Source organism: Terrapene carolina, unplaced genomic scaffold, assembly GCF_002925995.2.
Source record: "Terrapene carolina triunguis isolate 2854851 unplaced genomic scaffold, T_m_triunguis-2.0 Scaffold84, whole genome shotgun sequence".
NCBI lineage: Eukaryota > Metazoa > Chordata > Testudines > Emydidae > Terrapene > Terrapene triunguis.
The window spans coordinates 42900342-42912898 of record NW_020664435.1 but is presented as its reverse complement, the minus strand read 5'-3'; the positions used below and the strand labels follow the sequence as shown (position 1 = coordinate 42912898).

At 44.4% G+C, this 12557-nt stretch overlaps 1 protein-coding gene across 1 annotated transcript in view; it reads right to left on the bottom strand.

Moving 5' to 3' along the window:
* Positions 1-12557, bottom strand: part of MYO3A (myosin IIIA) — a 187696-nt gene that overhangs the window by 159337 nt on the left and 15802 nt on the right. The window contains exon 2 of the mRNA XM_024208648.1: positions 9599-9733. Within this exon, the coding sequence (XP_024064416.1) occupies positions 9599-9733 (135 nt within the window). The remainder of the gene's footprint in view (positions 1-9598; positions 9734-12557) is intronic.

Below are 12557 nucleotides of genomic sequence, written 5' to 3'. Positions count from 1 at the left end.
AAACACTTTTCCATCAAACATATTGCCAAAATTGACATGTTTCTGCAAAACATTTTGATTTTGACAAAACAGCATTTTCTGATGGAAAGCTGTTTGGCTGTGATCTTTTCAACCAACTCTACTTATTTGCATAGTCGAAACATCTGTCATTAAAAACAGTCAGTCCCATATTTCCTAAACACTGAAAATATATTGATGATGGGTACAATTTTCAGGAGTCCTTACATGATTTAGGAACTTAAGTATCATTTTCAGAAGTGATGTAGGCACTTAGGATCCTAAATTACACTGACTCCCAATGAGATTCAGGCTCCTAAGTGCCTACATCAGTTTTGAAAATGGGACTTGGGTGTTTCTCAAAATTTTTACCAACATTTCCAAATTATTAAAATATGTGCCGTCCAATCTGTTAATCTAATAAAGTAGCTGTAGCAGGACAGTAGCTAAAACAGTTCTGTAATCTCCACGAGTCTCTGGGGGCAGGCAAGGCTAGCAAGCACAGGAGATGCTTCAGCTGCTGGGCCCTAAGGCTCCAGCACAGGGGAGGGCAAACTACAGCCCACGGGCTGGATCTGGCCCGTCAGGGCTTTCAATCCGGCCCGTGGGATTGCCAGCCCCGTGGCACAGCGGGGCTAAAGCAGGCTCCCAGCCTGCTCTGGCCCCGCGCCGCTCCCGGAAGCGGCCGGCACCACATCCCTGCGGCCCCCGGGGGAGGAGGCTCAGAGGCCTCCGTGTGCTGCCCTCGCCTGCAGGCACCACCCCTCACAGTTCCCACTGGCCCTGCACCCCAACCTCCTGCCCTGAGCCCCTTTCTGCATCCCACACCCCCTCCCGCACCCCAACCCTCTGCCCCAGCCCTACATTCATGGCCCTGCATACAATTTCCCCACCCAGATGTGGTCCTCGGGCCAAAAAGTTTGCCCACCCCTGCTCTAGCACCTGGTGTGTCCCAAACAGTGCTCCCTGACTGCCTTCAACCACTATGCCTGTCCCCTGGCTCCTCAGATAACCTGCCTCTGTGATCCATCCCTCACTGACTGCCTTCTAATTGCCTCATAACCTTCCTCTCCTAGCAACCATCACCCTCCCAAACAGGAGGGAAAGAGCTGCAGCAGATTTCCCCTTAGCAAATTCATCACACTGACCTCTGCTGACATGAGGCTGCTCAGCCTGTTCATCGCAGTTATAATAGATTTTTAACAAATGAACAGGCAGATTTCTTCTGCGGGCATCTCCAAATACAAACGACAAAGCTTAGTAAGCTTGGCAGAATCCTCTCAAGTACTGTCCCTCATCATGAGTTTGACTGTTAGATATACTGAGCAGACACAATTCCCACTGGTGCCAATGCAGGTATTCAGCACCTCTCAGGATTAGGCCAAAGAAGGATATTACTGAGTTTAGGTTCTAGTTTACTTTTATTCGCACAGACCAGTTACTGTTACGTCATGTTCACTGTTATGGACTATTTCCATCAGAAATGCCAAATTGGGAAACTGAAATTATAAAAAAATGTTATTTATACTATATAAATGAATCACACATTGCTTAAAGATTCCTGCACCATTAGTTTTCCTTTAGCTCTTATATTTTTTAATCTTTATCTTACAGTGTGCTCAGATTTGGATTGTTGGCAGTTTGAGAGGAATGCTAGGCAATAATTTCATACGTATCCTGCAAATACTGTCAGATATGCCACAAATGTACACAGCATAACACACTGAGAAAAGGGAAAGGGTCACTGAACTTTGTTTCAACAAATGTGTTCACTTTTGATACATTTTTCTGGGTCAAATATATTTTTTTGATATTGTACCATCATCCAATACCTTCTAGACAGCTTCTAATTGATTACATCAGCACTGAAGAGGGCACGATTAATTGCACGTGTCTTGCTGCTTCATTATATCTACAAGACGACCCCATTTTGTTTTTTAAGAGGAAACAAATTTTAATGAACAATATTCCTGTGACGGGTTCGGTCACAGAAACCGCCTTGGGACTGCCACCTGATGTGCTGAGACTACCTCTGAACCCATTTTCCCTGCCAGCTTGGGACTTCAGAACCCTGTCTCATTGAGCCAGACACACTAACCTGCTGCAAACACAGACCCAGGTCTGAACCACATCCCCCAAAGCTCCAGACTTAATTGAAAATGGCTTAGCAGGTGCTACTGTCTCTAGCACCCAGACACCCAGCTCCCAATGGGATCCAAACCCCAAATGAATCCGTTTTACTCTGTATAAAGTTTATACGGGATAAACTCGAACTATCCACCCTCTATAACACTGATAGAGAGCTATGCCCAGCTGTTTGCTCCTCCAGGTATTTACTCTGGGTTAATTAATAAGCAAAAAGTAATTTTATTAAGTATAAAAAGTAGGATTTAAGTAGTTCCAAGTAATAACAGACAGAACAAAGTAAGTTACCAAGCAAAATAAAACAAAAACAAGCAATCTAAGCCTAATACATTAAGAAACTGATTACAGATGAAATTTCACCCCCAGAGATGTTCCAATAAGCTTCTTTCACAGACTGGACTCCTTCCTAGTCTGGGTCCAGCAATCACTCACACCCCATAGTTACTGTCCTTTGTTCCAGTGTAACTTTAGCCAAGATGGAGTCTGCTCTGCAGGCAGCTCTGGCCAAGAGAAGGCGCGCGCAAGAATGCAGCAGGGAAAGAGTCCCTTCCACCCCAGGGGCACCTGTTCCAAACCCCCCAGAGTGAACACCCACACACCAGAAAAGTACAATGGATATAAGAAAGGGAAATATTTATTTACAGAGGGATGAGAGGAGAAAAACAACAAGGGGAAATATAGGGGGAGCAGTAATACAGGGTTGCATCCAAATCAAGGCCCCACAGGCCCAGTGGTAGCATAGTCTGGAAGGACAGACACTGAGCAATGTGTCTGCACACAGAGTTCAGGAGGCCTGAGCAAAGTTCGAGTCCAGTGGCGAGTCTTGGGTGCTCCTGGTTGTCTTCGGCGCCAGTGAACTTTCCCCAACAAACCCCTCCAGTGCCCTCTTCTGCTGCTCTATGCAAAGCCACAGAGAGCGACCACCTCCCCACTTAACTAGCTAGCAGCCTCCCTCCTTATTCCCAATGCAGAGTCACAAGCCCCAGTACTCACAGCCCCATGCAGCTCTGGGCAGCAGTGATACTGGGTCCAGCTCTGGCCTGTCCTTCTCGAGCAATTCCCCCCTGGCACAGTGCTCCTCCTGGCTCCTGTCCTGGGGTGTCCCCGCTCAGCCGACCTGTCCTTCCCAGGCTTCAGGCAGGCCTTCTCTCTCTCTCCTGCTCCAGAGCCCCACCTGGAGTTTCCCTCCTTTCTCTCACTGCTCCCCATCCCTTCTTAGGAAAAAGATTTAAAGGGGCCATGCTCTCTAAACCCCAAGGGGTTACACCAGTTTCTTCCAAGCATCTCTTTGGGGTGGAGAGGCCATCTCTTGAGCCAGCTGAAGACAAAATGGAGAGGCTTCCAGGGCCTTTTATGTTCTTTCTCTTGTGGGCAGAAACCCCTTTGTTCTGTGCAAAATCACAGCAACAAGATGGAGTGTGTAGCCACCTGGGCAAGTCACATGTCTATGAATGATTCAGCTTTTTTCAGGCCAACGCCATTGTTTACTTTACATGTTAGTTTGAATGTTTCCAGGAAAGCTCAGATGTGGATTGGCATCTCCCAAAGTCCATTGTCAGTTAAGTGTTTCTTGATTTGGCATTTACTGAGAATAGTCTTTTCTTAAGAAGCTGACCAAATGCTTCACTGAGGCTGCTTAGAATCAAACACATTGAGATACAAGTACATAGCCAATATTCATAACTTCAAATACAAAAATGATACACACATACAGACAGCATAATCATAACCAGCAAACTACAACTTTTCCATAGACACCCCACTTGACCGCCTCTGTACAAGACCTGGTTCAACCATAGGACCCTGGTTGCAACAATGATCTATACAGTCACAGTTCATGTCAATAACGTCACAATTCCCCATTCTCGCAGAGGCTTGTTTCTGATATGTAAACACTTATATAGCACTCTACATCTTCAAAGTGCTTTATGAATATCAACTAACTATTCTGCATGTCATCCTTGGGAAGGAGGGAGGGAGGTACAATGAATATGAATGGAAACCAAACATGACTGAAAATCAGAAATTTCATTTTAACAGAAAAAATAACTGATGAAGGGTACATGCCCTCATGCTTCTGGGCATACGCCAGTCACTAACCAAGGGGGTAAAGGAAGAAACTTCCCCTCTGGGCAGGTTATTTCATAGTTGTTCATTCTGCGGTTTCTTGACTCATCCTCTGAAGCATCTGGTTCTGGACACTGCTGAGACAGGAAACTGGACGAGATGCACTTTTGGTAGGATTCAGTAGGTCAGTTCCTATGTTGCGCAAATTTGGTTATGACACAATTAGAAGTTTAGGCTGACACTTTCAAAGCAACTAAGAGGGATCTGGAAGCCCACGTCCCATTAATTTTAATGGGACTTGGGCCTCCAAATCTCTAGGCAGTTTTAAAAATCAAAATCTCAGCCTCAGTGCTGGCTGAGTCAACCTAATTATAGATGACGTCTAAACTCAACTTCCAGCTGTGCTGTAGCCAAGTCAGGGAATATATATGTTGTCACCAGGCTCCCCAACTCCATTATAGTTGTAGACAAGTATTTCTTAGTGCTCATCTACTTTAATGATTTTGACTCAGAGAACAATATCGTCAGCACAGATCGTTAACATCCTGGGTGTTACTTCATGCATCCCCTTTCAGCTAAATGCTCACAGTAAACAAATAATGAACTGAAGGTGTCAGATCTCATTAAAACTAGAGATGCCCCAAAACTGAACCTCCAACCTTCATCCCTTTGAATGTCAGGGAGCTCAGTTTCACTAGGGGCCTGTTTTCCGCTTAAGGTTCATATATGGCCAAAGTCATGCAAGAACAACCATTCTTTTTGATATTCCAGCCCAAGATGACAGCTGAGATCATGAGATTTTCACCATTCAAGATAGTTGAAATATTGTGAGATCAAATGATTTTGTGATATTTCTATTCTATGGGGCTGAAATCTCATGAAAACACCTGCCAAGTCTAGCACTTTCTAATCTACATTTATAAACTAGCTTGGTTTTGGCCTTGAACCTTAACTTCAGTCCTCAACATTAAACTGATTCAGATCTGAACACCACCTTCTTGTCCTAGTGCTAAGGAAAACTAAAATGACAGAAGTGAAATATACACAAAATTATAATTTCACGTATAGATGCTCCCCGGGTTACGCAAGACCCCACTTACGCAAATTCGCCTTTACGCAAAAAGTTCCATAAGGCATAAATAAAATGTTCAAGTTGCGGAAAATATTGCATAGCGTACAGAAACGTAAAGTACTGTACTGTAGTTCGGTGTGCGGAGGAATACAACAGTAGCATCTCCTACTAGGGAAGCCTCTCAGTCTCGTGTTATTTCAGTGATACTCTATTTCTGTTATTTCACCCTATTATTTCATTCAAATCATTCCTGGAAAGCAACCAAGTGATAGCAAGAGTGCAGGACCAGTTCGTAAGCGAAAGAAGATTGATTTAGAGCAGAAAATGTTGTAATTGTTTGTTTTTTATGCTTGCACAATATACGTTTCCAACTTACATAAAATTCGGGTTACGCAAGGCTTTCTAGAACAGAACGATTGCGTAAGCCGGGGAGTGTCTGTACTTGTGTGGCTATGTCAAACAGTGGCATGGTGGTTAATCATCCCTCTGTGGTTTCAAGTAATAACAGACAGAACAAAGTAAGTTACCAAGCAAAATAAAACAAAACATGCAAGTCTAAGCCTAAAACATTTAAGAAACTGCATACAGGTATATCTCACCCTCAGAGATGTTCCAATAAGCTTCTTTCACAGACTAGACTCCTTCCTAGTCTGGGCCCAATCCTTTCCCCTGGTACAGTTCTTGTTAGTTCCAGCTCAGGTAGTAACTAGTGGATTTCTCATGACTGGCAGCCCCTTTGTCCTGTTACACCCCCTTTTATAGCTTTGGCACAAGGCGGGATTTTTTTGTCTCTCTGGGTCCCCACCCTCCCTTCTAAATGGAAAAGCACCAGGTTTAAGATGAACTCCAGTACCAGGTGACATGGTCACATGTCCTGTGAGACCCCAAGCCTCCATTATTTCCGGCCTCACTTACAGGAACACAGGAAGGCTTACAAGTAAACAGAGCCTTTTTTTTTTTTAAAGGGTTGGAAGGGACCTCAGGAGGTCATCTAGTCCAACCCCCTGTTCAAAGCAGGACCAATCCCCAGACAGATTTTTACCCCAGTTCCCTAAATGGCCCCCTCAAGGATTAAACTCACAACCCTGGGTTTAGCAGACCAATGCTCAAACCACTGAGCTATCCCTCCCCCCAACCAATTGTCCTAGTCAATGGGAGCCATCAAAATTCTAAACCACCATTAATGGCCCACACTTTGCATAATTACAATAGGACCTCAGAGTAATACTTCATATTTCTAGTTTTAGATACAAGAATGATACATTCATACAATTAGGATGAACACACTCAATAGATTATAAGCTTTGTAATGATACCTTACAAGAGACCTTTTGCATAAAGCATATTCCAGTTACATTATATTCACTCATTAGCATATTTCCATAAAACGTATGAAGTGCAACGTCACACCCTCCCTGAAGTTAGACGTAAAGGGAAATGCTGCAAGCACAAACACAGAATTAGCACTAGGTGGGGGAAGCAGCAGGCCTAAATTCTACCCTAAAAGAAAAATCAATTTTCCCTGAAGAACATTCCAATATAAACAGGAGTTCTCTACATCAGGGGTGGGCAAACTTTTTGACCTGAGGGCCACATCGGGGTATGGAAATTGTATGGCGGGCCATGAATGCTCCGAAATTGGGGATAAGGGTGTGTGTGTGGGGGGGGGTTGATGGCTCTGGCTGGGGGTGCAGGCTCTGGTGTGGGGCCAGAAATGAGGAGTTCAAGGTGTGGGAGGGGGCTCCAGGTTGAGGTGCAGGGGGGTGAGGGCTCTGGGGTGGGGCTGGGGATGAGGGGTTTCAGGTGCAAGAGGGTGCTCCGGGCTGGGACCAATGGGTTCAGAGCATGGGAGAGGGATCAGGGATGTGACAGGCTGTTGGGGCACGGGCGGGGGGTGCGGGCTCTGGGGTGGGGCTGGGGATGAGGGGCTGGGGGTACAAGAGGGGGCTCTGGGCTTGGATCGAGGGGTTCGAAGGGCGGGAGAGGGATCAGGGCTGTGGCAGGGAGTTGGGGCGCGGGGGGAGCTCAGGGGTGCAGGCTCCGGGCGGTGCTTACCGCAAGCAGCTCCCGGAAGCATGTCCCACCTCTGGCTCCGAGGTGCAGCCAGGTGGCTCTGTACGCTGTCCCGTCCGCAGGCGCCACCCCTGCAGCTCCCATTGGCCGGGAACCACAGCCAATGGGAGCTGCAGGGGTGGCGCCTGCGAACGGGGCAGGGCGCAGAGCCTCCTGGCCACACCTCAGTGTACTAGGTAGGAGCTGGAGGGGGGGTCATGCCGGCTGCTTCCTGGGAGCCGCGCTGAGCGGGGCAAGCCTCCGACCCCACTCCCCAGCTGAAACACTGGAGTGGGGCAAACCCCTGACCTCACCCCCTGGCGGGAGCTGAGGACCAGATTAAATGGTTTGACGGGCCAGATGTGGCCTGCGAGCCATAGTTTGCCCACCCGTGCTCTACATAGAGTTCATTAGATCAGAGAGACAAGAGAGAATGACTAAACACCACATATAGGAATCTATAAAATTTCTTCCTCCTGGACATATTTTCAGTAATAATTAAAACAAACAGAAGGTATCTTCATTTTTATAACTTGTAAGGTAACTATGCCAAGCTCAAAAACAAGGTAAAATGGCCATAAAAAGCTATGGACAGAATAAAAGTAAGATAAGATAACATTTCAACAAAGGCATCTCTTTCATATTACAATCTTTTTCATCATAAACATTTTTTATTAAAAGTAGGAAAGTTTCAGTAACCAAAAGGTACAATTATCTGCTCTTTGAAGTTTACATTTCCAAACATACGTAGCTATCCATCTATCCATACAGATATACCCAAACGTTCACATTAACTAGATTCCTTGATTTATTTTAGTCTATGTATATTGACAAGTGACTTGCTTTTCACATGTACAATGAGGGTAATGCGTCCAAAAGAAGTATATACCATAATATGCAAAGTAAAGTGCACACCTATGCATGCCAAGTGTTTACAAAAAATGAAATGCTGCCAAGGCATCAGTTAGTTTTCAAAATTTAGAAGCAACTCCACAGAAAACTAAAAAAAGCTAAATTACTAATTTGACCTAAAATACTTTACATAGACCCTGTCCTACTTTGATTGTTCTACAGCAACGCTATAGGGACCAGAGTTTTCAAAATAGTTCAGGACCAGCATTTCAAATGCTCAGCACCCACAACTGGGTCTAGACTTTCAGTGATACTCCACATGCAATGTGCTGACTCCTTTTGAAAATCTGGCCAGTCCTTTTGGCCAGTAAATGGGAGCTGAGCACGTCTGAAAATCTGGCTCTCATTATGGACATGAGCTTTTTTGAAACGCTGGCCCTTAATTAATACACTGTAATACCATGAACTAATTTCTTTCTCTTCATTTACAGGATAAGCCTATATTACTTGTTAGGCTTTGTATTGAGGAAATTTTGTATTCCCTAATTTAGCAAGCAAATGATAAAAGAAATATATTTTTCAACCCGTCCTTACCAAACGCCCATAGAACAACAAGAGCCTAACAAGAGAAATGGAGCATGCTTTGCATAGCCATAAGTGTTCATTTGCATTCCTGGCATCTAAGGTCCAATCCTGCAAATCCTTTCACAGGAAAGTTAATGCGAATTCCATCTGTGAAGAACTTGCAGGACTGGCCTTTGTGGATTTTAATGCCATTTTTCAAATGTACTTTTTATGCCTGAGTTTTTATTAATCATAATTAAAGAAGAAAGGTCTTATTTTCCCTTTGTTCAACATAGAGAACTCCTATTGACATCAACAGCAAATTGGATAGTTTTTTTGTTTTATTGTTATTTTTTTTGCTTTTTATACACACAAACCCTGTGAATTTAATTCACTTCTACTATATTGTGAAAAGCACATCACATTAACTATGGTTTACTGGCATGCTTAGTCCTAACTCCTTGTTGTTTAAACAAATACTTCTGGATAGAGATTTGTATGCCAATCTTCACCAAAGGAAAAAAGTGTTTAGATTAGAAACTAATTAAGATAGGAGCATTGAACAGGGTACAAATGCCAATAAGAACTTAACTGTAAAGACATAAAATTAACATTAAGGGAATAAATATACTAGATGAGCATTCAGGAGCCAGAGAAAAATCAAAGAATGATTTGAGAACACAGGAGGGGCTAGTGACAGCATTTATGGACTGAGCAGCTATACTGGAGAAAAATGTCAAACAAATGTGTTGTGTTTGATATGATGGGTTTGCAAGTGAAGTAAGAATGCTGCCAGGAAGAAAACTGCTTTTAAAAAATAATAAAATTCAATCATTAGAAATTATCTACCTCAAGAACCAGCCAAAGTTGGTCTCCATTCTTCACATCTTTCTTGTAGTACATTCCATAGAACTTGACGACGTTGGGATGATCAGAGAGAGCTTTCAAAATGTTGTACTCGGCTTCAATTTCTTCATCAATATCCTAGTGCCGCATATCACAAAAATAAATAGCAGTCAGCAAACCCAAGCCATATGAAAATTGACACATAGTGTGCAGTCTATTCAAACTTTGTCTAAAGATAAAACAAAGTCAAATGAAATATTAGTGCATCCTTTACAACACTGTAAAACATATACTTAGTTCTGTTCAGTCAAAATACCCTATTTAATATATTGAACTATACAGAATTAAGACTAAAGTCATCTTTGGCTTACACTGTCTTCTGTCGATTTGACTCTAACAGGAGTATGGGGGAGGAAGAAACTGTCATAGTTCCAGGTGGTCACAACATCCTCACAACATTCTGTATGAAGCTGGCACAGATCCAAGGGTGGGCAGTACTGATTGTAACTTCCAGAAAAACTGCTATTGAGTCCCTGGGAGAACTTGCAGCTTTTCTTGTCTGGTACCACCATGAGGGAGAACAGACAGTATTCCTACAACTGGCCCTCCCTTCAGTTGTGAATCCCTTCTCTGGGGCTAAGGGCCGGGTTCTGGAAGGTACAATCTGGATTCACCTCCCTCTCTCTGTGCCAGCAGGTGTGAATCCAGGCCCAGTATATTAGCAGCCTTTGCTAAACAAGGCATTTGCTTAGAAGGAAAAGTTACTAAAATATGACAGCATCAAGGTTGAATGAAATAATTTACTAGACAGATTTGTTGAATCTCACTGACAAATATTGTCTCATTCTTTCCTTATGCTCCTCCATCTCTCTGTTGGTGTCTACCTGTTGTCTCTTGCCTTACACTTAGATCTTTAGATTGTTGCTCTTTGGAGCAGTGTCTTTGTTCTCTGTTTTTACACTGGCTAGCAATACGGCACTCTAATCCATGACCAGGGCTCCTGGGCACTACTGCAATACAAATAATAATAAATAACAATAAGTTAATTAAATGCACTGGAAAACATTTAATACATTTTGAAAACTTACCACCCAGCCAGGCAGAGGCGTAGCGAGCGCCCTCCGTACCCTCCGACCGGAGGGGGCCCCACAAGGAAGTAAATACCACATTCCAGTTTCTGCATTGTAAGGGGCCCCACCCGGACATATGTTCGGAGGGGGCCACCGTTCGGAGGGGGTCATGTTCTTTGTTGCTACGGCCCTGCAGCCAGGGGTAATTTTGCAAATACTGTGCATATCAATATCCAGGTATTGCGACAGGCACAGAGACTGAAAATGACAAATATGCCACTTTCTGGTTAAAGTTGATCTTTCTTAGTTTTAATTTCAGTTTCAGTATTCAGCTCTCCCCAAGCTCTTATACTCCAAAGAGTACTAAATAATATAGCTAGCATTCACCAAAGGCACCAGCAGAGTTCACCTCTCTTTATGGTGGGTCCTGAGTGCTCCCTTAATGTGGAGTCAGAATTGCCACTGTTACTCTGTTCACACCCCTCTCCTTGACAGAGTAAAAAATGGGGAGAGGGGAGCCCTAGAAAAATATCATTGCTGTTGAGTCCCCCATCTCTGCAAATGCATGTGGCAAGACCCCACCACTTCTTTTTTGGGTCTCACTGAACCTCTTTATACTTTTGAAGAAAGTTTCATATTGTTTGGAGTTTCTGAAACAGTGCACCCAGGGATCTCCATACCAGATGACGCCCCAGAGCACATGGGAGTTTTCCAGTACCCAGAGAAGGGTGCTACTGGGCTCTGCTGCAGTCAAGGTGTGAAGGTATTTCATCTGCACTTGGGGACATGGGGATCTTAGCAACAGCCACTCTGGTCACATGTAAGGTATACCTATACTAGTGCACTTCTCCAATTAGTTGTGCATGTACTGCTAGTGTGGGTACCCCATATCTGCACTGTGTCTTCATATGCTGTGCTGGGCATGGGTATACACTGTGCACAAGTGTGTGCCCATGTTCACACCATCACTTTTCAGTGTGTGACAGTAGCACTACCATTTCTGGGGCAGTATCCCAGAGTCCTGTGCATCACAGGAAACACTCTGGGAACCACCTTGCTGCATATTGCTGGTACTATATGCTGCCTTCACACATTTGGCAATGGCAGCTCCTGCTCAGCCTCCCTCCTGCCCAACTGCATGGAAGACATGGAGAAAGTCCATGAGGATGTGGATCTACTCCTTCTGCTACTCACAGGACAAATGTCCAAGTGATGCAGTACTGGATACTGGACAGAATCCATCCAGAAATATGTGGGACTCTGAAGCCAGGTGACCGAGAAGATGAGTGAAAATCCATTGGGTGCCATGGAACAGGTGTTTTCAATGCTGTGATTGCAATAGTATGGCCATGGGTGGACCGCCGCTTCTGGTCCTGGAGAACCAGCATGGCGTCGTGGGACCACATCATTTTGGAAACCTCGAATGATGACCAGTGGCTGCAGAACTTCAGAATGAGGAAGCAAATCTTCACAGAGTTGTTTGAGCAGCTTGCAGCAACCCTCCAGTTCCAGACCACTCAATTTCAGAAACCAATACCAGTGCAGAAGCTGGTGGCTATCTCCCTTTGGAGCTGGCAATACCTGACAGCTGTGGGTCAGAAGTCTGCTGTCAGGGTGGTGGCTGTACAGGTTTGCCAAGCTATCTATGCTCTCATCTACCCACTGGTGGTTGCAACAACCCAAGTCCATGAAATTATAGCTAGATTTCAGAGGATGGGGTTTTCCAACTGTGCGAGAGCCATTGATGGAGCACACAGCCCGATACTTTGCTCATTGAAAGGGGCAAGTGAATATGTGAACTGAAAAAGCTTCACTTATTCTCCGAGGCTTAGGAGACCAAAGGGGCTGGTTAATGAACATGAACACTGGACACATTGGAAAGCTCCATGAGA